The sequence below is a fragment of the Triticum dicoccoides genome, chromosome 5A, assembly GCF_002162155.2.
Source record: "Triticum dicoccoides isolate Atlit2015 ecotype Zavitan chromosome 5A, WEW_v2.0, whole genome shotgun sequence".
Taxonomy (NCBI): domain Eukaryota; kingdom Viridiplantae; phylum Streptophyta; class Magnoliopsida; order Poales; family Poaceae; genus Triticum; species Triticum dicoccoides.
In genome coordinates this window covers 22,563,318-22,588,954 of record NC_041388.1, presented here as the reverse complement: position 1 = coordinate 22,588,954, position 25,637 = coordinate 22,563,318, and the positions used below count along the sequence as shown (strand labels likewise).

Genomic DNA, 25,637 nt, shown 5'->3' with positions numbered 1-25,637 from the left:
CAATGAAAGCACCAATGTCGGTGTCAAAACCGGCGGATCTCGGGTAGGGGGTCCCGAACTATGCGTCAAGGCCGGACGGTAACAGGAGACAAGGGACACGATGTTTTTACCCAGGTTCAGACCCTCTCGATGGAGGTAATACCCTACTCCTGCTTGATTAATATTAATGATATGGGTAGTACAAGAGTAGATCTACCATGAGATCAAGGAGGCTAAACCCTAGAAGCTAGCCTATGGTATGATTGTTGTATATGGAGTTGATGTCCTATGGACTACCACCCTCCGGTTTATATAGACACGGATAGGGTTAGGGTTACACAGAGTCGGTTACAATGGTAGGAGATCTTGAATATCCGCATCGCCAAGCTTGCCTTCCACGCCAAGTAAAGTCCCATCCGGACACGGGACGGAGTCTTCAATCTTGTATCTTCATAGTCCTGGAGTCCGGCTGAAGGTATAGTCCGGCTACCCGAACACCCCCTAATCCAGGACTCCCTCAGTAGTCCTTTCGATAAGTAAGAGTGTCGAACCCAATGAGGAGCAGGAGGAAATGATAAGCGGTTTTCAGCAAGGTATTCTCTGCAAGTACTGAAATAAGTGGTAACAGATAGTTTTGTAATAAGGTAAATTGTAACGAGCAACAAGTAACAAAAGTAAATAAGGTGCAGCAAGGTGGCCCAATCCTTTTTGTAGCAAAGGACAAGCCGTAACAAACTCTTATAATAGGAAAAGCGCCCCCGAGGACACATGGGAATATCGTCAAGCTAGTTTTCACCACGTTCATATGATTCGCGTTTGATACTTTGATAATTTGATATGTGGGTGGACCGGTGCTTGGGTGTTGTTCTTACTTGAACAAGCATCCCACTTATGATTAACCTCTATTGCAAGCATCCGCAACTACAACAAAAGTATTAAGGTAAACCTAACCATAGCATGAAACATATGGATCCAAATCAGCCCCTTACGAAGCAACGCATAAACTAGGGTTTAAGCTTCTGTCACTCTAGCAACCCATCATCTACTTATTACTTCCCAATGCCTTCCTCTAGGCCCAAATAATGGTGAAGTGTTATGTAGTCGATGTTCACATAACACCACTAGAGGCTAGACAACATACATCTTATCAAAATATCAAACGAATACCAAATTCACATGACTACTAATAGCGAGACTTCTCCCTTGTCCTCAGGAACAAATGTAATTACTCACAAAGCATATTCTTGTTCATAATCAGAGGGGTAATAATATGCATAAAGGATCTGAACATATGATCTTCCACCAAATAAACCAACTAGCATCAACTACAAGGAGTAATCAACACTACTAGCAACCTACTAGCACCAATTCCGGACTTTGAGACAAGAATTGGATACAAGAGATGAACTAGGGTTTGGAGATGAGATGGTGCTGGTGAAGATGTTGATGGAGATTGCCCTCTCCTGATGAGAGGAGCGTTGGTGATGACGATGATGATGATTTCCCCCTCCCGGAGGGAAGTTTCCTCGGTAGAACAGCTCTGCCGGAGCTCTAGATTGGTTCCGCCTCGGTTCCGCCTCGTGGTGGCGGAGTCTCATCCCGAAAGGTTTCTTCCTATTTTTTTCTCATCGAAAGACTTCATATAGGAGAAGATGGACTTCGGAGACCCACTAGGGGGCCCACGAGGTAGGGGGCGTGCCCTGGTAGGGGGGGCGCGCCCCCACACTCGTGAGCAGGGTGTGGGCCCCCTGAACTTCATCTTTGGCAAGGATTTTTCTTTATTTATTTTAAGATATTCCGTGGAGTTTCAGGACTTTTGGATTTGCACAGAATAGGTCTCTAATATTTGCTCCTTTTCCAGCCCCAGAATTCCAGCTGCCGGCATTCTCCCTCTTTATGTAAACCTTGTAAAATAAGAGAGAATAGCCATAAGTATTGTGACATAACGTGAAATAACAGCCCATAATGCAATAAATATCGATATAAAAGCATGATGCAAAATGGACGTATCAACGGGCCAGGCGTGCGGCGATCACAATTGATCGGACGAGCGTACAGGCAGCAGCGGCTGCGCACCGTGCACAGGCGGGCAGGCAGGTAGCAGATCGGTGGATCGATTCTTGAGGAAGCCCACATAGGCAGCGGCCCGGGTTGCGGAAGCCGCACGGCTGCAGGCCGTGGAGTCATGTACACGTACGGGACAAGCGGGGTATCAAGTCGCATACAGCAGGCGAGAGGAATCAAGACTGTGATTTTTTTTGAAAAAAAAGATAAGGACCGAGTCCTTGGAGGCAGCGGCCTCTCATATGCGACACGGAGGCAGGTAGATTGATTCGAGCTAACGAAAAAATCCATCAGCGATACAACATCGGAATTAGCGGAAGGCTTTAGCAAAGCTTGCATCAGGATGCGTTTGGCAGAAGACAGCACAATGGCTCAGCGGTACAGAGGATCTGGCTAAGAACCAAGGAGCGTTGGACCATCCGTGAGTAGCAAGTTCAATCAAGTTCCAGTCTAGTATTTTGCTACTTGTACACGAGAAGGGTATTAGAGACTTTGGGCTTTGCTAGACGTACACGGACTGCAGGGCATTGTATCTGGTAGCAGCATGGTTAATTTTTCATGGGTCAGCCGTAAAAAGAGCCATGGTGCCAACGGGTATCAGGTTTGAGGTGGAGAAGTTCGACGGAACTAAAAACCTTGGGTTATGGCAGAAAATGGTGAAAGATTTGTTGGCGCAATAGGGATGCTTGAAGGCGTTTCGAAAAGTCATGTCAGTTAAGATGGAATTATCATGCGGTGGATGGAAATTCAAGGAAGACGATTTGGGAGCCTCGAGCGTGTCATACAGTCGGACAAATTCGGCTGGGTTGGACTAGATAGTCTGACGGATTGACGCAAGTCGGTTGGTGCAGAAGACGGTGTGGGATCGGCGACGGCGACATAGGAGCGTGATGCTGATGGTGACCGACTTCTGGGGCGTGGAAACACGTGGCGCAGGCCCAAGGGCTTGTGTGGCTTCGACAAGGCTATGGCGCGGGGTTGATTCAAGGTGATGTACACACGGAGCTTGATGTCGACGGGGCGCGTGGGTGGACTGATCATCTACCATGGAGTCATGTTGAAGGTGGAGCTGGATTGAGGGGCTACGGTGTAAGGATCCAGGGAATTGAAGCCTATTCAGCAAGAGGGGAAAAGAGAGTGACATGCACTTCGGACTGGAGCCTAGTGGTCTGATGGAAGCGTGAAACTCGTCATCGGTCGTTGATGATCGGTGGTACTCTGCAGTGGGGGTTGAGTGGTGTGGGTTCGTGACCCTTGAGACTCGACCGGGACAGCGGAGGCTCGACGCGGTAATAGTGCCGAGGCGTGCGGTATGCACGGGACGGGACATGGAGATCGGCCAGGGCCCTAGTGGTCATACATGTGGTGAGACATCTGCGAAGTTGACTCGAGATGACAACAAGCAATGGTGAAATTCCTTCAAGTTTCAGACAAGCGGTCAAGAAAGGAGCGGTGATGTTGAGTTCAGGTAGCTCTTATGTGTGACACCCAATATGTGAGTTGTTCAATTTCACGCAGGTTAGTGATCGGTGTATGATGGCGTTGACGGATACTCTAAAAGTTGGGAGCACTTAGAGTAACAAGGAACTTAATTTTGCTGGAGCGTCGACTGTGGTCAAGAAAAGAAGGGACTACAAGTTGTAAGTGGAGTCACATGGATTCTTTCAAGTAGCATCGGTACTCATGGGATAAGCTCAAGTCCAATGTACATGAAAGTTTGACGCATGGACAAATTCAGGATGGTGGAGTATATTCGCCAATGTGGAGTTTGTTGGAGTTGTGTCGAATATAGTGTACAAGGTAGGTTAGAGTTGGACTTGTAGTTGTATTATGTTTAGATAGGATATGGAGTCGTGTCCTAGTAGGACACCTGTATCCTAGGCCTCTCTTATATAGCGGGGGTAGACACACGATGTAACCTATGCCAACATAATAGCACAGGAACACAGAGGAAGCCGGCGGCATGTGCCGGCGTCCAGGACGACTTGGTGCGGTTTTGTAGCGGTGTCATGGGGAGGAGAGCCCATCGTCAGGTCCCGGGATGTAGCCATATCGGTGAACCTCGTTAACAAATCTCGGTGCCGTGCTCTTGTGATTGCTTGGTCCTCAGATGATCGACGGAGTGCCTTGGATTTATTCTAACAAAACAGAACCCGTATCAAAACCTGCATAATTTGAAAAAAACACTTTCACGGGAGAAATTGCACTAATAGTTCATCACATACTATATAGTTCATCACATGATCAACAAACTACAAGCATAATTTATACTACAAACTACGTTAAACTATTAGCATAGGGGTTGGAGCTCCACATGCGCCCCCACGTGGCGGCTGGAGGCGGGGCGGGTGGTCGCCGACGACGAGAAATTAGGAGAGAGAAAAGAGGAATCGAGTGGCTCGCGGCGACGGAGGGATAGAGTTTGGACCCGTAAAAGGGTCACGGAACCGCAGTTATACTTCTCGGAGCGTGCGGTTTGCGGTCTGTCGCAAAAATTTTTGCGGGCCGGGCAAGTATGCGGTCTCTGTTTTGGCCGAAAATTGAGCCAAGTCCACATACTCGTCGGAATTTTTGCGGGCCGGGCGTTTTGCGTGGTCTGCTAGAGTTGCTCTTACCTCTAATACACCTACGTATATTTGTTATGCATATACATGGCTCTTAGGTTTAACATTCCACCAAGGCTACTTGTGACGCTAAGTTTGGAGTAAGAACGCTATTATTGTCTTGATGAGAAGAGATGTCAAAATTGGCATCTTCCTGAAATTGAAAAACCTATTAAAAATTAAAATTTTAAATTTTAAAAAATGTTCAGTGCAAAGGAAACATAGGTTCATCATATAGTAAAAAAGGTTACTATATATTGAAAAACATTGTTTAGTGTGCATAAAAAACTAAAATTACAAAAAATATTGTGTTTGTGAAAAATATTCATCATATATTAGAGAGTTTTTCAACATGTATTGAAAATAATAATATAATTTATTTTTTCTTTTGAAAATGCAAACATTTTTAGAATTCTTAAACCGTTTTTTAAAGTTCTAAAGAAAATTTGAAAAGACAAACATTGTTTTTAAAAACCAAACCAGAATAAAAAATCGAAAAAATGAAATAAAAATAAATAGTAAATAAATAAAATAAAATAACAGATAAAAAACACACAAAACACAAACCGAAAACGAGAAAAAAATTTGTGAACGAAAATACAGAAGCGTGCGAGTGAAGCCCCAAACTGGGCCGGTCCATCGCGGCTCGCTGGGCGTCCACTACGGTTTACCCATAGACTGGAAATGTGCGCGACACTCAGCCCTCTTGAAATTGGGTTGCATTGTCTTGTCCATTTCCAAACGGAAGAAATATATTAACTTCTTTAGTATTGGCAGAGTTGCCTAAAAAAGAGTAGAGACTACTATATTTTTTTCGGGTTTCTTGCAGTTTCCAGTGTCTTTTCTTTTCTTTTCTTTTTATATACAAACATGAACAGTTATTTAACTAATTGTGTGGACATCTTTCAAAAACTACGGGGACATTTTCTAAAATTGTATGAATGTCTTAAAAATATTTTAAAATTCTTGAAATTTTTCAAAATTCAAGGATTTTTTTTGAATAGTTGAAATTGTATTAGCCCCATATTATGAACGTAATGAGTATGACTGCGAGACACATTTCCCTTCCACCAATATTTTCGTATATCTAACCATTTGAGGCAGTTTTTTCTGACGTGGTGACACCTATAAAAAGACGACTTTGGCCAAGTAAGAAAAAAAAGGCAGATACATTTAGAGAAACATATTATTTAAATTCAAAGAAATATGAAAGTTTTAAAAGTCAAAGGCCAAGTAGTCCATGAGACATGTGGAAACATGTAGGTAAATTTAAAGAATCATATTTTTTTAACTTTAAAAAAATTGAAAGGCCAAGTAGTCCGAGAGATATGGGAACGCAAGAGGTAGGAAAATTTGAAGAATCATACTTCCTCCGTCCCATAATATAAGAGCGCTTTTGACACAATGTCAAAAACGTTCTCCCATAATATAAGAGCATTTTCGACACAGTGTTAAAAACATTCTTATATTATGGGACGGAGGGAGTATTATTTAGAAAAATAAAGATGAAAGTTAGAAAAAAATTGAAAGGGCAGTAATGCAAGAAATATGGGGAAACAGGAACGTAAGAATCTCAGTTTGGTAAAGAATTGGGCAGAGCAACAAAAAAGAGAGAGGAATGCAGTGGCCAAGTAAAAGTGAAATCTATGGATGATCTATGCATTGACAAAGATCAACAAAGGATCTGGACAAGGTCCACACACACAGCTGCTGCAAAAGCATGCAGGTAAGCACTCTTACATGATAAACTGCCATCACTCACTGAGACATCATGCACAGACTAAAACCTAAGCTCACGGCTGAAATAGCTAGCTTTGCTGCTATATTCACACGGCAAACGATTTTGACATCATCTTGTTTGAGTTGGGGTTTGGGTTGCTTGAGTTGTTCATCATCGTGAAGGGCTGGAAAGAACGGCGCCGCCGGGGGCTCAATCACCTGTCGGAGATCGGCGGGCCGCCGTACCAGACGCTGCACATCTTCAGATCCCTCGGCATCTCGACCTCTTTCAGCCACGCGAGGCGTCGCCCTTCTTGTTCATTGCAGGTCACTGTCAGTAGAAGAGGAGACAAATCAGTTAGCCTTGGATTACATCATCGGTCATCACGGGGTTACCGACCAATGTTCGAACCTCGAAGGAGTCCTAAATTTCTTTGGGGGTGAAGGTAGCTACGTTAGTTTAATACTGTTCTACAGCGTGGACGGCTAGTTTCATTCAGAACATGGTTTATGTACAAGTGGTTTCAGACATTCCGTTCATCCAAAACCCGCGGGGGCTTAAAACCGTGTGCTTACACCATCTTCTATATCTAAATAGCTAGCCCCTACTAACTATTTCTCTCAACATGCAAGCATGTCACATCATCCCACAACATGCATGAGAAAAGGTCCACCCTCACTACCATAGTATCTCAACATGCAAGCATGCCACTTCATCATGACATGCACGGTAAAAAACTCATCTCAATATGCAAACATACATGAGAATTTTCATTCTATTATGGTATATATATTTAAAATATATTTAACAACTATATAGTAATCAAACATAATAAGTTATATCATTTTTAGTTTTAGCCTTTTATATTATGACTTCAAATATTCATGTTTCATACAATGAATCACATTGAAATATGTTGTAAAATGTTTCCGCAACAACGTGCGGGGTATTATCTAGTTAATTAAGAGAACTAATCATGTCCATAGGATGCAAATGGAGCGTGTACCATAAACAAAGATAGATACTACCTATAAGCTGCAGGTTATTACTTAACTAACAGACCTCTCTCCACATTCAATGGGCTGCTCACAAGGCAAACTACTGTTTTTGATGGTGCAAAATAATAATTTTTTTTTGCGGGGGAGTGCAAAATAATATGAGGTCATGCATTTCCAGTGATAGTTCACAGTTGCATGCTAATTCAGAACTACTCCCTCCGCTTCCTAAGTATAAGGAGTGCAGTTTTTTGTAGCTCGAGCTTCAGGGTATCCTTTATCGTGGTCTTTTTAAAGATTTCAATATGGACTACATACGGAGCAAAATGAGTGTATCGACACTCTAAAATATGTTATATACATCTGTATGTAGTTTGTAGTGGAATCTTTAAAAAGATTTATATTTAGGAACGGAGGGAGTATAGCTAGTAGCAAATCCATGCATCTTCATCATGGTGTTATCTAGATTAGACTTCTGAGATCAATATTGCCAACAACTTACCGGGATGCTGGGAGGAGTAGGGAACATCCGCGTAGTAGGTGCAATCTCGGTCCTCTTCGATGGAGTAAGGGGGACCAAGGATGTCGAGGATGGCGCATGGAGCGATGGCCGTGAAACGGTGCATGTTGCCTCCCGCCGTCGGGTAGAGGACGGACGTGTCGCACGGCGCGGTGAAGAGATCATCCACAACCAGCTCTGCCAACCTCACTGCAAGCAAGAAAATCAAGGCCCAACGTTATAGCGTACTCATTTGCTACCCAACGTTATAATGGCTCGGAAGCTTACGTTGATCGTCGGGCGATGAGGCGGCTGGATCATCGGGATCAGCCCAGTCATACGACTTTATATGCATCGATCCGATGAGCGGCTTGCTGAACACCGTCATCCCGGGGTGGTTGTGTAGAGGGATGACCGCGTTTTGCGGCAGGAACAAGATGACCATCTGCCAAGCAAGAAAAAGAAACGGTCACCAACTTACTAGTGATTCATTTTTACGTGGTAGTATCAGCCATGCATCTTGCAAGCAAGAAAAGAAAATTGAGATTGGACATGCTAAATAAATCCGCTTACCGAGAAATTGTCAGATTTGTATATGGTGGTGTGTCTGATGGTTGGGTTCACTTGGGCCGCCGCATTATCCCTAGTCCGGAAGAACCTCATGGCTGGGCTCAGGCCGACGTCCTCTGGCCTCATTCTGTCTGCAGACAGAGAGATAACCAGAATTCAGTCGATCCAGAACACAACATCTTTCATCATCTTCAGTGAGTCAGTCTACAGATTCACCGCATTTCAAAGCAACCATGTTGCGTACCGAGCATGGCGCGGAGCAGGGCGACCTCGTGTGGCGCGGGCACGGTGCCGGGGCCCTTGAAGACGGCGCGGCAGGCCCGGAAGAGCCGCTGCAGCGCCGTCGGCGGCTGCGGCTGCGGCTGCGCGCGCCTCCTCGCTTGCCGCGGCCTGCCCCCTCTGGTCTTGGCCGCCAGCGCCCGCCTCCGGCTGGCGGCCACGTCCAGCCCCGCCGCCCCTGCGCCCATCGGTCGAAGGAAGGAAGGAAGAAAGGAAGGTGAGATGAGATCAGTGGAGGACGATGGAGAGCAAAGGTGGTGGTGGTGGGGGAAGCCATGCTGAGCGGCTGGGATATTTGTGCATGCGACTGTGCAGGTGGGAAAGGAGCAAAACCATGGGCTCGACGACGATGGATCCACGGCGCGAGAGAGACCGCTAGCTGCCAGCGAGGGAATCCAGGGACGGTTGAACGCCAATCGGTGGACGACGCCTGGTCCTGTTGTTTCGGACGGATCTGTGCAAAGGAAACCACCTGCGCCGGAACCCACGGTTCGTCGTCCGGCCGCTTTTCCACATGGTCACGTGAACACCAACATAGTAAAATTGAAAAAGCAACATAATGCTAGCCTTTACATAAAAAAACAAAAAGAAAAATTACGATCAAGATTAAAGAACCTTCTAAGCTTGACACAAATGTTGGAAACATGAGCAATTTACCAAATAATTTTATTATCAGAAATACTAGATAAAGCACGACTAGTATAGCAGTGGTAAAACAAGTCATGCGATTTGATAAAGAGAAGATAAAGAACATCTTCATATATGAACTGTAACTAAACACATCTAAAGCAGATAGTATAGCAAGTTGCATATATGAAACAGAGCCTAACATATCTAGGGCAAACAGTAGAACAAGGAACTGAAGCAGGGTCACTAACAGAAAGAGGAAGAACACGTACGGGACAGCAGCAACAGAAGCACTGGACTTGGGGTCGACATCCTCTCCAGCCATGTCGTTGATGAGGTCGTCGATGTCGGGGAAGAAGTCGTCGTCGGGGAAGTAGTCGTCGGAGTCCGTGATGAAAAAGTCAGTAGTCGCGCGGAGCGCTCCCCAAAAACTTTATCACCCTTCTCCCGTACAGGACCCAAAGAGGTGCGGTTTCGGAGGTCTACTGTCCCGATTCGCGGTGCACGCCGCAAGCCGGGATGAGGAAGACAACAGCAGCACAGAGATTGGAACCGGTGGCGAGAGCAAGCAGAAGTTCTGGTGCGTCTCTCTGGGAGGAGTGACCTCCCTTTTATAGGCGCAAGAGAAGAAGGCGAGAGGGCAGCGACGGGAGGTGAGGGCTGCACCGGGCTCATTCCCGCAACCCGCATCGCGGCGCCTCGTGACGAGGCGAGGCGAGGGGTGGCGAGGCGGGCGGCGGAGGAGGAGCGCGCGTGGATGTCCCTCTTGTTCTCATGCTCATATAAATGGGGAAAGAACCTCCCTTATAAAGAGGTCCAACTCTCTCTAATCTAGCAATGTGGGACTAAACTTTTGTTTCACCTCTTGCCTTGCACGAATGGGCTGTGTGGGCCTCTAGGATTTATTAGGAATTTCTGAAACTGCTATTGTGCTAGGCCCAAAATAGACAAAATTCCAGCAATCCCCCACCAGATCCCAGAGGCACACAAAATTTGCCTTTGATTCCAAAACACTGTTTTATATACCGGTACTGTAGTGGAGACTGTTAAGTTGAACTTCCACCTAGAACTCTATGCTACACTAGTAAGCAACTTGAACAGTGGACTGGGCCTTGAACTGCAAGTTTTCTGCGAATCTAGCTTCATATAAAGCCTTGACCGATACGTGGCTACCGTGGGTCTTCCCCGCGGGTGGAGCTTATGCGTTATACTTCGTGACCTTTCATGAGTTTACTAGAGAGACCCTACTCTCATAGATTGCAACGTTTGACAATCAGACTCATATATGTGTGTTCTTCAAAAGATTTTCTGTAGGACAACATCTCTGCTTAAATGAGCCACTTAGAACACATTAAGATATACATCAACCTGCCATGCAGATTAGGAGAGTATTGCATCTTCATGGAGTGGTGTTGTGAATAGTAAGGATACTCTCCTCTCAGTTGACCAACAGCTTGTCTTCCACATCTAATTCACGGGATTTCCAATCACAAAGAATAGGTTACCACTGTGAGCAACTCATATTGTGGGTCTCATACCCATCTCCCTCGATGCATTATCTATCACATTACGTGATTGTAGCGACCAGACCTCAAACAGTCTGATCTCTGTGCTCCGGTGTCATCCCTGGATCAGTAATGCCGACACCACACAGTACTCAGAGGATTTATAACAGAGTAGCAATCACACACTTATTACATCGAGTGTCTCAAAAGAGAACTTATTACAATAAATATGGCTTAAGGCCAACTAATAACGATAACAGCGGAAGGCTTGGAAGATAAGTGAGTCCATCAACTCCAACGGCATCACTGAGTATAGAACCACGACCGTAAAACTCCTTAATCGTCGTCTGAAAAGTCTGCAACATTAACGTTGCAGCCCGAAAACGGGTCAGCACATGGAATATGCTGGCAAGGTAACACATAGAGAATAATGGAATGCAACAGCTATACTATATGCATATTTGGCTGGTGGAAAGCTCTATGGTTACAGTTTTTGCGTAAAGCCATTTTTTCCCTACTTAAAAGGAATAAATTTAATTACTATCATGATGGTTGTGAAACATTGAGAATGGTTGACAGCATCCTCAATCTCAATTAAGTAACATCATTAAAACCCATCAAAATTAATTTAGAGTAACATGTTGAGATTCACATGAATATCCAGGTACTAGATACTCAAAACGTCCATAACCGGGGACACGGCTAATCATGATTAGTTTATTACACTCTACAGAGGTTTGCGCACTTTTCCCCACAAGACTCGATCGCCTTCGTTTGGTTTCTCGCACTACAGGGTGTTTGAGAAACGGATGACCGAGACATAGTCTTTCAGAAGCGCTAGCACCTTACGATCGGGTAGACCGTACCACCTACATCCCCTACATCTGCTAGTCTACCACTATAAGAGTTCGCACAACTTAGTCAACTATGCCAGAGCCCATAATGGCTTGTGGCTGCACACGGAAGTTTCTAGTATGAATAATCTCATGATCCCTTTGAGCCTGGGTGGCGGTCCAAAGAAAACAGGCAAGTCCTGGAAACCCCAGGTGCCTCAATCCACCCAGATGTGTGTTAGGTTGCCACCTTAGATAAACCATTAATTAACAATCTCACATCTATCATGGATATCACTCACCCAATCCACGTCTACTAGCATAGCATGTCATAATAAGCAAACGTAGAAGTAACTCCCAAAGGTTTGATAATAAACATGTAATAGGTACTACCTCATCTACTTCCTGTCCCACAATTTAATTAGATCCTACTCATGCAATGTGTGAGGGTTGATCTAATGCAATAAAACTGGGTTGTAGAAAAAGGTATGATCAAAGTGTTACTTACCTTGCTGATGATCCGCGTAACCTAGAGATTCAACGTAACAGGCGGCGCACTCCGGGTATTCTATCACAGACAAACAACAAGCATACAATAAGTACTCATCTAATGCACAGGTAAAACTCAAATAGCAGATCTAACCAGAAAGTTCAACTTAAGAACCCTGGTTGGCAAAAAGAATCAAATCGAACGAAGCAAAAGAAATCAAATGACGAAAGAAAACAACTTCGTTCTAGTAATCTGGATCTAGGGCAAATTTTACTGTAGCAAAAACTTGTTTAAGTTGATTATTCGGAAAGATGGTTTCGAGACGAAACTCCAGGCGCTTGAATCGCCTGATTCCGATAAACGAGCGAAAAGTTATACTAAAACGAAAATCGGATCAGAAATCGCGATCAGAAAATAACCGTGAAAAATCCGACGAAAAAGAAAAATGACGAACATATTTTTTTTTAAAAAAACTGCACGGAAAATGAGGTGACGGCGAACCTCGAAATGCGCGCGCTCCGGCGACGGCGGCGGCGGCTGGCTAGGGCGGCGGCTAGGGTTTCGGTGGTGGCGGGCTGGCTTTCTCTCGCGGGCCTCGGGCGCTATTTAAATGCCCCGGGCGGAGGTTTCCTGGCCGGGTACGGCCCGGAGTCGGTTACGCGTTTTTTTAAATCCGCTCGGAAGAAAAATAAAAAGAAATACTAAACGGACTCCAAAAATCGCGAAATAAATTTTTCCTGGTTTCTAAAATCAAGCCTGATAAAGTGAACATTTATCTGGGCCCAAACTACAACTTTGAAAAACACGCATTTTTCCTAAATTCAAATAAAAATACCGAAAAACTCCGAAATAAAACTTATTTGATTTTTTTATTAAATCCTCAATATTTCAATATTTTGGGAAAGTCATTTATTCCCTCTCTCATATTTTTGTAATAGAAATAATTAATGATAATATAAATAAAATCAAATGATCCTGTTTACATAATTTGAGAAAACTCAAATATGTAAATAACGAAATCCCCAACTCTCTCCGTGGGTCCTTGAGTTGCTTAGGATTTTCTAGGATCAAAACCAAAAGCAAAATAAAATATGATATGCATGATGACCTAATGTATAACATTCCAAATTGAAAATTTGAGATGTTACAAACCTACCCCCCTTAAGATGAATCTCGCCCTCGAGATTTGGGTTGGCTAGAAAATAGGTGAGGGTGGTCTTTGAGCAAATCTTCCTCTCGCTCCCAGGTGGCTTCATCCTCCATGTGGTGGCTTCACTGAACTTTACAAAACTTGATAACCTTGCTACGAGTAACTCGGCTGGCAAACTCGAGGATCTTGACTGGTTTCTCCTCATAGGTCAAATTGTCATCCAACTGAATTGCTTCTAATGGTACTGTGTCTCTCAAAGGTATGTCAGCCATCTCCGTGTGACACTTCTTCAACTAAGAAACGTGGAACACATCATGCACTCCTGTTAATCCTTCTGGCAATTCCAACTTGTAGGCCACTTCTCCCATACGCTCCAAAACTCGATATGGTCCTACAAATCGTGGCGCTAACTTCCCCTTAACTCCAAAGCGCTTGATCCCTCGAAGTGGGGATACTCGAAGATAATCTCTATCTCCGACTTCGTAAACTGTCTCCTTGCGTTTAGAATCTGCGTAGCTCTTCTGCCTGGACTGGGCTACCTTGAGCCTATCGCGAATCAACTTCACCTTCTGTTCAGACTCCTTAATCAGATCTGGTCCAAACAACTGGCAGTCTCCAACTTCGTCCCATGACAACAGTGTCCTGCACCTCCTTCCGTACAAAGCCTCGAAAGGGGCCATCTTCAAACTAGTCTGATAGCTATTATTGTAAGAGAACTCTGCATATGGCAAATTATCGTCCCAACTAGATCCATAATCTAGCGCACAAGCTCTCAGCATATCCTCCAAAATCTGATTGACTCTCTCGGTCTGTCCATCTGTCTGCGGGTGAAAAGCTGTACTAAATTCTAGCCTAGTACCCAAAGTCTCATGCAACTGCTTCCAAAACTTTGAGGTAAACTGGGTTCCTCTATCTGATACGATACTCCTCGGAACTCCATGCAGACAAACGATCCTGGTCATGTATATCTTTGCCAACTTAGCACTGGTGTAAGTGGTCTTTACTGGGATGAAATGAGCTACCTTCGTCAATCGATCGACTACAACCCAAATCGAGTCATAGCCTGAACGAGTCCTTGGTAATCCCGTGATAAAATCCATGCCTAGTTTATCCCACTTCCATTCGGGTATCGGCAATGGTTGCAACAATCCTGCTGGTTTCTGATGCTCTGCCTTTACTCTCTGACATACATCACAACTGCTACATACTCCGCAATATCCTTTTTCATTCCGGTCCACCAGAAAATATCCTTCAAATCCAAATACATCTTGGTATTTCCTGGGTGAATCGAATACGGTGAGTCATGTGCCTCTTGCAGAATCAACTTTCTGATCTCCGGGTCATTGGGCACGTAAACACGGTCTTCAAACCATAGGGTGTCGTGCTCATCCTCACGAAATCCTTTAGCTTTTCCTTTGCTCAGTTTCTCCTTTATAGCGGCAATCTCTTTGTCCGTTTTCTGAGCTTCCCTGATTCTATCCATCAAAGTTGACTGAATTTCCAATGCTGCTACATAGCCTCTCAGAACTATTTCCACACATAGTTCACGAAGATTTTCTGCTAACTCCTTGGGTATTTCTCCCGTCATTAACGTATTGACATGGCTCTTGCGGCTTAATGCATCAGCTACTACATTAGCCTTCCCGGGATGATAATGCAATTTCATATCATAATCCTTGATAAGCTCCAACCATCTCCTTTGTCTGAGGTTCAACTCCTTCTGCGTGAAAATGTACTTCAAACTCTTGTGATCCGTGTACACCTCACAATGATTTCCAATGAGGAAATGTCTCCATGTCTTTAGTGCATGCACTACGGCTGCTAACTCCAAATCATGCGTAGTGTAATTCAGTTCGTGAGGCTTCAGTTGTCGTGAAGCATACGAAACAACTCTTCCTTCCTGCATAAGCACTGCTCCAAGTCCTCGACGTGAAGCGTCGCAATACACCTCATAATCCTTGGTTTGATCTGGCAAAATCAATACCGGTGAGGTCACCAAACGTTTCTTCAACTCCTGGAAACTAGCCTCACACTCCTCAGTCCATTTGAACTTAGTATCCTTCTTCAGCAACTCCGTCATAGGCTTTGCAATCTTTGAGAAATTCTCAATAAATCTCCGGTAGTATCCTGCGAGTCCAAGAAAACTCCGGATCTCTCCAACTGTTGTTGGGGCTTCCCACTTGGTCACGGTTTCAACTTTAGCGGGATCTACTGCTATACCTTCTCCAGATATAATGTGTCCAAGGAATCCTACTTCCTTCAACCAAAACTCACATTTGCTGAACTTGGCATATAATTGGTGTTCTCTGAGCTTTCCAAGTACCAAACACAAATGCTCCTTATGTTCCTCTTCATTCTTCGAATATACCAGGATATCATCAATGAACACTACGACGAACTTATCCAAAAACTCCATAAACACTTTGTTCATCATGTTCATAAAATAGGCAGGCACGTTAGTCAGTCCAAAGGACATAACGGTATACTCATATAGTCCATATCTTGTGGTGAATGCTGTCTTAGGTATATCCTGTTCTCGAATCTTCAACTGGTGGTATCCTGATCGCAAATCGATCTTGGAAAACACTTTAGCTCCTTGTAATCGATCAAACAGATCGTTGATCATTGGTAGTGGGTACTTGTTCTTGATCATTACTTCGTTCAATCCTCGATAATCAACAACCATCCTTAACAATCCATCCTTCTTTTCCACTAGAAGTACTGGTGATCCCCAAGGCGAAGAACTTGGGCGAATATATCCCTTATCCAGTAACTCCTTAATCTGCTTCTTAATTTCCACCAAATCCTTTGCTGGCATCCTATATGGTCTCTTCGATATTGGCCCAGTGCCTGGCAAAAGCTCAATCAAAAACTCAATGTCTCTATCCGGTGGCATGCCTGGCAACTCTTCGGGAAATACATCAGGAAAATCCTTTATCACTGGTACTTCCTCCTGCACAACTCCTGTTAGGCAATTTACTTGTGTCCTTTTTGGTACATGCCGGGATACATACTTGATCCTTCTCCCTTCTGGTGTGGTAAGCAAAATCGACTTACTAGCACACTCAGTATTCTCTTTATACTTTGATAACCAATCCATGCATAATATCACATCCAATCCTTGAGATTCCAATATTATTAGGTCTGAGGGAAAAACATAGTTACCAATCCTTAATGGTAACCGATCACACCATAAACTTGCCACATACTCTGCTCCTGGCGAGGTTACTAACATGGGTGACCTAAGGGCTTGGGTTGGTAGGTTATACTTATCCACAAATCCCCTTGAGATGTATGAATGCGATGCACCAGTATAAAAAAAACGAGTGCAGTAAATGACTTAACCAAAAACTTACCTATTACTGCATCGGGCTGAGCTTCAACCTCCTCCACGCTAAGATGGTTCACCTGTCCCCTGTTGAAAGGGTTTGGCTTCTTTCCAGAACTTCCATTGCCATTTTAGCCTTCAGGACATTCATTTGCAAAATGTCCTGGCTTCGAACACTTATAGCAAGTGACGTGGCTCAAGTCCTTCTTGGCTGTGGTTAATGGGGTGCTGCGGTTCTGTCCATTACTTCCTCCATTCCCATTACCATTCTTGGTGCCATTGTGATTGTGCGAGCTACCTACTCCATGGGTATGCTGAAAATGTCCTCCCGGTCTATGGGTAAAATGAGGCTTCTGCTGAGCTCCTGAATTATACTTTCCTTGTCCATACTTCCTCTTGCGGTTCTCAATTTGTTGCTGCTTCCCTTTAATCATAAGCGCACGATCTACAATTCCTGGTAGTTGTTGAAGGTGGCTACCATCAACTGCATGCTCAATTCATCATTCAATCCTTCGAGGAATTTCTCCTGCTTAGCTGCATCTGTAGCAACGTCATCTGGGGCATAACGTGCTAGCTTACTAAACTCCTCCACATACTGGCCAACTATCCGTCCTCCTTGGCGCAAGTTACGAAACTCACGCTTCTTCATGACCATTGCTCCTGCTGAAACATGGGCAGCACGAAAAGCCTGCTGAAACTGGTCCCATGTGACAGTGTTGACTGGGAAAGTGGCTGTCAAATTCTCCCACCAAGATGCTGCGGGTCCTTCTAATTGATGTGCCGCAAACTTAACCTTCTCCACATCTATGCATCCTGCGGTGGTCAACTCCCTAGCTATCTTGCGGAGTCAATCATCTGCTACAATCGGCTCAGTGCTATTGGAAAACACCGACGGATTTAGCCTAAGAAAACGGGCTAAGTGGTCAACAGGTGGTGGTGGTGGTGGGTTGTTGTTGTTGTTCCCTTGATTCTGATTCTGAACTAGCAACTGCATCAAGGTGTTCTGCTGCTGGATCAACTGGGTGAGCTCCGGCAGAAAGGCAAATCCGGGGTCACGTCTCGGAGGCATCTGAGGGTTTAGAAAAGATGAGATATAAGAATAGAGGGGGTCTAAAGGGAAAACACTACCCATATGCACATGAGGCAAAAGCACACAATCCACTTCAATCAATCAAACAAAAGGCATACAATCGGTCTAGCTATCGCAAAAGTGCTCGGACTACTATATTTACATGGTGGACTACTACTACTGATGAGGTGGTCTACTAGAAATATTCTACGGTTGTAGACTCCATGATGTCCGCTCCTGCTTCATCCACATCATCACTACTATCTTGTTCTGAGTCGGTGCCGTCAATGATGATGTAGTCGTCCGGACTAATCTCCTTGGGTTCCTCGTCTTCATCTACTGGGGTCGGGCCTCCCATAATTATGCCAATCTTCTTTGTTAGGTTGGCATTCTTATCCACCAATACTTCAATTTCTTCTTCATAATCTTCGCGTGTAGCCTTGAGTTCTTCCTCTAATTCCTTGATTCTAGTCTTAGCCTTCTTCAGATCTATCATGTCGGCGCACATCTGATTCTCCTGGCGTCGAATGTGCTGATTTAACTCCTGAATAAAAGCTGCAATTGATCTATCTTTCCTGGTGCTGATCATCTCCCAGTGTTCATCTCGGCGCCCACAAATCTGGTAGATATTATCCTTGAGATCCTTGCGGTAGACTTCTCCAATGCGTCCCATGGCGATGTGAGCTGCCATGCTCTTTCCTAGACTCCAAGTTGGTGCATCAAAAGAAAACTCTATGGGCTCAGTAACTGGCATGAACGTCCTTCCTGGAACTTGAACTTGTATCATCCAACGCTCTTCTTCAGGTAAAGTGGTGTTGTAGGTTCCCGTGAAGCTTGGTATTCCTATGTTCAGGTATCTAGTGACTTCCTTCAAGTGGCGTCCAAAGGGTGTATCTTCATCTGGTTGGGTGAACTTATTCCTTGCATCCGCCATCCTAAAGAGTAGAAGAGATGAGAGGTCAGAAGAGAAGAGAGTGAAAAGTGTTCTAGGTCTCTAACTTAGTGGTCGTGTCCTACAGTCAGCGTGTGCTCTGATACCATCTCTGTAGCGACCAGACCTCAAATAGTCTGATCTCTGTGCTCCGGTGTCATCCCTGGATCAGTAATGCTGACACCACATAGTACTCGGAGGATTTATAACAGAGTAGCAATCACACACTTATTACATCGAGTGTCTCAAAAGAGAACTTATTACAATAAATATGGCTTGAGGCCAACTAATAACGATAACAGCGAAAGGCTTGGAAGATAAGTGAGTCCATCAACTCCAACGGCATCACTGAGTATAGAACCACGACCCTAAAACTCCTTAATCGTCGTCTGAAAAGTCTGCAACATTAACGTTGCAGCCCGAAAACGGGTCAGCACATGGAATATGCTGGCAAGGTAACACATAGAGAATAATGGAATGTAACAACTATACTATATGCATATTTGGCTGGTGGAAAGCTCTATGGTTACAGTTTTTGCGTAAAGCCAATTTTTCCCTACTTCAAAGGAATAAATTTAATTACTATGATGGTGGTTGTGAAACATTGAGAATGGTTGACAGCATCCTCAATCTCAATTAAGTAACATCATTAAAACCCATCAAAATTAATTTAGAGTAACATGTTGAGATTCACATGAATATCCAGGTACTAGATACTCAAAACGTCCATAACCGGGGACACGACTAATCATGATTAGTTTATTACACTCTGCAGAGGTTTGCGCACTTTTCCCCACAAGACTCGATCGCCTCCGTTTGGTTTCTCGCACTACAGGGTGTTTGAGAAACGGATGACCGAGACATAGTCTTTCAGAAGCGCTAGCACCTTACGATCGGGTAGACCGTACCACCTACATCCCCTACATCTGCTAGTCTACCACTGTAAGAGTTCGCACAACTTAGTCAACTATGCCAGAGCCCATAATGGCTTGTGGTTGCACACGGAAGTTTCTAGTATGAATAATCTCATGATCCCTTTGAGCCTGGGTGGTGGTCCAAAGAAAACAGGCAAGTCCTGGAAACCCCAGGTGCCTCAATCCACCCAGATGTGTGTTAGGTTGCCACCTTAGATAAACCATTAATTAACAATCTCATATCTGTCATGGATATCACTCACCCAATCCACGTCTACTAGCATAGCATGGCATAATAAGCAAACGTAGAAGTAACTCCCAAAGGTTTGATAATAAACAGGTAATAGGTACTACCTCATCTACTTCCCGTCCCACAATTTAATTAGATCCTACTCATGCAATGTGTGAGGGTTGATCTAATGCAATAAAACTAGGTTGTAGAAAAAGGTATGATCAAAGTGTTACTTGCCTTGCTGATGATCCGCGTAACCTAGAGATTCAACGTAACAGGCGGCGCACTCGGGGTATTCTATCGCAGACAAACAACAAGCATACAATAAGTACTCATCTAATGCACAGGTAAAACTCAAATAGCAGATCTAACCAGAAAGTTCAACTTAAGAACCCTGGTTGGCAAAAAGAATCGAATCGAACGAAGCAAAAGAAATCAAACGACGAAAGAAAACAACTTCATTCTAGTAATCTGGATCTAGGGCAAATTTTACTGTAGCAAAAACTTTTTTAAGTTGATTATTCGGAAAGAGGGTTTCGAGACGAAACTCCAGGCGCTTGAATCGCCTGATTTCGATAAACGAGCGAAAAGTTATACTAAAACGAAAATCGGATCAAAAATCGCGATCAGAAAATAACCGCGGAAAATCCGACGAAAAAGAAAAACGACGAACAGATTTTTTTTTAAAAACTGCACGGACAACGAGGCGGCAGCGAACTTCGAAAGGCGCGCGCTCCAGCGACGGCGGCGGCGGGCGGCGGCGGCTAGAGGCGGCGGCGGCTGGCTAGGGCGGCGGCTAGGGTTTCGGTGGTGGCAGGCTGGCTTTCTCTCGCGGGCCTCGGGCGCTATTTAAAGGCCCTGGGCGGAGGTTTCCTTGCCGGGTACGGCCCGGAGTCGGTTACACGTTTTTTTAAATCCGCTCTGAAGAAAAATAAAAAGAAATACTAAACGGACTCCAAAAATCGCGAAATAAGTTTTGCCGGGTTTCTAAAATCAAGCCTGATAAAGTGAACATTTATCTGGGCCCAAACTACAACTTTGAAAAACGCGCATTTTTCCTAAATTCAAATAAAAATACCGAAAAACTCCGAAATAAAACGTATTTGATTTTTTTATTAAATCCTCAATATTTCTATATTTTGGGAAAGTCATTTTGATATGTTCCTAGAGAAAATTGTGTTGAAAGATGTTAGTAGCAATGATGCGGATTGGATCCGTGATCTGAGGTTTATCCTCATTGCTGCACAGAAGAATTATGTCCTTGATGCACCGCTAGGTGACAAACCTATTACAGGAGCAGATGCAGATGTTACGAACGTTTGGCTAGCTCAATATGATGACTACTTGATAGTTTAGTGCACCATGCTTAAACGGCTTAGAATCGGGACTTCAAAGACGTTTTGAACGTCATGGACCATATGAGATGTTCCGGGAGTTGAAGTTCATATTTCAAGCAAATACCCGAGTTGAGAGATATGAAGTCTCCAACAAGTTCTATAGCTAAAAGATGAAGGAGAATAGCTCAAGCAGTGAGCATGTGCTCAGATTGTCTGGGTACTACGATCGCTTGAATCAAGTGGGAGTTAATCTTTCAGACAAAATAGTGATTGATAGAATTCTCTAGTCACCATCACCAAGTTAGTAGAACTTCGTGATGAACTATAATATGCAACGGATAACGGAAACGATTCCCAAGCTCTTTGTGATGCTGAAATCGACGAAGGTAGAAATCACGAAAAACATCAAGTGTTGATGGTAAACAAAACCACTAGTTTCAAGTAAAGGGACAAAGGGAAGAAAGGGGAACTTCAAGAAGAACGACAAGCAAGTTGCTGCTCAAGTGAAAAAACCCAAGTCTGGACCTAAGCCTGAAACTGAGTGCTTCTACTGCAAAGGGACTAGTCATCGGAAGCGGAACCGCCCCAAGTATTTGGCGGATAAGAAGGATGGCAAAGTGAACAAATGCTATATTTGATATACATGTTATTGATGTGTACTTTACTAGTGTTTATAGCAACCCCTCGGTATTTGATACTGGTTTAGTTGCTAAGAGTAGTAACTCGAAATGGGAGTTGTAGAATGAACAAAGACTAGTTAAGGGTGAAGTGACGATGTGTGTTGGAAGTGGTTCCAAGATTGATATGATCATCATCGTACACTCCCTACACTTTCGGGATTAGTGTTGAACCTAAATAAGTGTTATTTGGTGTTTGCGTTGAACATGAATATGATTTGATCATGTTTATTGCAATACGGTTATTCATTTAAGTTAGAGAATAATTGTTATTCTGTTTACATGAATAAAACCTTCTATGGTTATGCACCCAATGAAAATGGTTTGTTGAATCTCGATCATAGTGATACACATATTCATAATATTGAAGCCAAAAGATGCAAAGTTAATAATGATAGTGCAACTTATTTGTGGCACTGCCGTTTAGGTCATATTGGTGTAAAGCGCATTAAGAAAATCCATGCTGATGGGCTTTTGGAATCACTTGATTATGAATCAGTTGATGCTTGCGAACCATGCCTCATGGGCAAAGATGACTAAGACTCCGTTCTCTAGAACAATGGAGCGAGCAACTGACTTATTGGATATAATACATACTGATGTATGAGGTCCGATGAGTGTTGAGGCTCGCGGCGGGTATCGTTATTTTTCTGACCTTCACAGATGATTTGAGCAGATATGGGTATATCTACTTGAAGAAACGTAAGTCTAAAACATTTGAAAAGTTCAAAGAATTTCAGAGTGAAGTGGAAAATCATCGTAGCAAGAAAATAAAGTTTCTACGATCTGATCGCAGAGGCGAATATCTGAGTTACGAGTTTGTCCTTCAATTAAAACAATGTGGAATAGTTTCACAAAACTCATGCCACCTGGAATACCACAACATGATGGTGTGTCTGAATGTCATAACCATACTTTATTAGATATGGTGCGATCTATGATGTCTCTTACCGATTTACCACTATCATTTTGGGGTTATGCATTAGAGACAGCTACATTCACGTTAAATAGGGAACCATCTAAATCCGTTGAGACGACACCGTATGAACTATGGTTTGGCAAGAAACCTAAGCTATCGTTTCTTAAAGTTTGAGGTTGCAATGCTTATGTGAAAAAGTTTCAACCTGATAAGCTCAAACCCAAATCGGAGAAGTGCGTCTTCATAGGATACCCAAAAGAAAATGTTGGGTACACCTTCTATCACAGATCCGAAGGCAAGATATTCATTGCTGAGAATGGATCCTTTCTAGAGAAGGAGTTTCTCTCGAAAGAAGTGAGTGGGAGTAAAGTAGAACTCGATGAGGTAACTGTACCTGCTCCCTTATTGGAAAGTAGTTCATCACAGAAATCTGTTCCTGTGACTACTACACCAATTAGTGAGGAAGCTAATGATGATGATCATGTAACTTCAGATCAAGTTACTACCGAAACCTCGTAGGTAAACCAGAGTGATATCCACACCAGAGTGGTACGGTAATCCTATTTTGGAGGTCATGTTACTTGACCATGACGAGCCTACGAACTATGAGGAAGCGATGATGAGCCCAGATTCCGCGACATGGCTTGAGGCCATGAAATCTGAGATGAGATCCATGTATGAGAACAAAGTATGGACTTTGATTTACTTGCCCAATGATCAGCAAGCCGTTGAGATTAAATGGATCTTCAAGAGGAAGACAGATGCTGATAGTAGTGTTACTATCTACAAAGCTAGAATTGTCGCAAAAAGGTTTTTGACAAGTTCAAGGTGTTGACTACGATGAGAGTTTCTCACTCGTATCTATGCTTAAGTCTGTCCGAATCATGTTAGCAATTGCTGCATTTTATGAAATCTGGCAAATGGATAAACAAAACTGCATTCCTTAATGGATTTGTTAAAGAAGAGTTGTATATGATGCAACCAGAAGGTTTTGTCAATCCTAAAGGTACTAACAAAATATGCAAGCTCCAGCGATCCATCTATGGAGTGGTGCAAGCATCTTGGAGTTGGAATATACGCTTTGATAAGTTGATCAAAGCATATAGTTTTATACAGACTTGCGGTGAAGCCTGTATTTACAAGAAAGTGAGTGGGAGCACTACAATATTTCTGATAAGTATATGTGAATGACATATTGTTGATCGGAGATAATGTAGAATTATTCTGCAAAGCATAAAGGAATGTTTGAAAGGAGTTTTTCAAAGAAAGACCTCGATGAAGCTGCTTACATATTGAGCATCAAGATCTATAGAGATAGATCAAGACGCTTGATAAGTTTTTCAATGAGAACATACCTTGACAAGATTTTGAAGTAGTTCAAAATGGAATAGTCAAAGAAGGAGTTCTTGCCTGTGTTACAAGGTGTGAAGTTGAGTAAGAATCAAAACCCGACCACGACAGAAGATAGAGAGAGAATGAAAGTCATTCCCTATGCCTCAGCCATAGGTTCTATAAAGTATGCCATGCTGTGTACCAGACCTATTGTATACCCTGCCCTGAGTTTGGCAAGGGAGTACAATAGTGATCTAGGAGTAGATCACCGTACATTGGTTAAAATTATCCTTAGTGGAATAAGGATATGTTTCTCGATTATGGGGGTGACAAAAGGTTCATCGTAAAGGGTTACATCGATGCAAGTTTTGACACTGATCCAGATGACTCAAAGTCTCAATCTGGATACATACTGAAAGTGCGCGCAATTAGCTAGAGTAGCTCCGTGCAAAGCATTGTTGACATAGAAATTTGCAAAATACATACGGATCTGAATGTGGCAGACCCATTGACTAAGCTTCCCTCACAAGCAAAACATGATCACACCTTAGTACTCTTTGGGTATTAATCACATAGTGATGTGAACTATATTATTGACTCTAGTAAACCCTTTGGGTGTTGGTCACATGACGATGTGAACTATGGGTGTTAATGACAGGGTGATGTGAACTATTGATGTTAAATCACATGGCGATGTGAACTAGATTATTGACTCTAGTGCAAGTGGGAGACTAAAGGAAATATGCCCTAGAGGCAATAATAAAGTTATTATTTATTTCCTTATATCATGATAAATGTTTATTATTCATGCTAGAATTGTATTAACCAGAAACCTAATACATGTGTGAATACATAGACAAATAGAGTGTCACTAGTATGCCTCTACTTGACTAGCTCGTTGATCAAAGATGGTTAAGTTTCCTATCCATTGACATGGGTTGTCATTTGATTAACGGGATCACATCATTAGGAGAATGATGTGATTGACTTGACCCATTCCGTTAGCATAGCACCCGATCGTTTAGTATGTTGCTATTGCTTTCTTCATGACTTACATGTTCCTATGACTATGAGATTATGCAACTCCCGTTTACCGGAGGAACACTTTGTGTGCTACCAAACGTCATAATGTAACTGGGTGATTAAAAGGTGCTCTACAGGTGTCTCCAAAGGTACTTGTTGGGTTGGCGTATTTCGAGATTAGGATTTGTCACTCTAATTGTTGGAGAGGTATCTCTGGGCCCTCTCGGTAATGCACATCACTTAAGCCTTGCAAGCGTTGCAACTAGTGAGTTAGTTGCGGGATGATGTATTACAGAACGCTTAAAGAGACTTGCCGGTGATGAGATTGAACTAGGTATTGAGATACCGACGATCGAATCTCGGGCAAGTAACATACCGATGACAAAGGGAACAACGTATGTTGTTATGCGGTTTGACTGATAAAGATCTTCGTAGAATATGTAGGAGCCAATATGAGCATCCAGGTTCCACTATTGGTTATTGATCGGAGACGTGTCTCGGTCATGTCTACATAGTTCTCGAACCCGTAGGGTCCGCACGCTTAAAGTTCGATGACAGTTA

The 25,637-nt window shown here is 43.4% G+C and overlaps 1 protein-coding gene across 1 annotated transcript; it reads right to left on the bottom strand.

Moving 5' to 3' along the window:
* Positions 1 to 6,284: 6,284 nt before the first annotated feature.
* On the bottom strand, positions 6,285 to 8,897 carry LOC119299079 (plant cysteine oxidase 2-like). The gene is made up of 5 exons (XM_037576368.1): positions 8,675 to 8,897; positions 8,434 to 8,561; positions 8,149 to 8,305; positions 7,864 to 8,070; positions 6,285 to 6,696 (listed from the first exon to the last, which is right to left on the bottom strand). Exons 1-5 carry the CDS (start codon positions 8,895 to 8,897, stop codon positions 6,581 to 6,583), a joined length of 831 nt encoding a protein of 276 aa, XP_037432265.1. The 3' UTR covers positions 6,285 to 6,580.
* Positions 8,898 to 25,637: the final 16,740 nt, after the last annotated feature.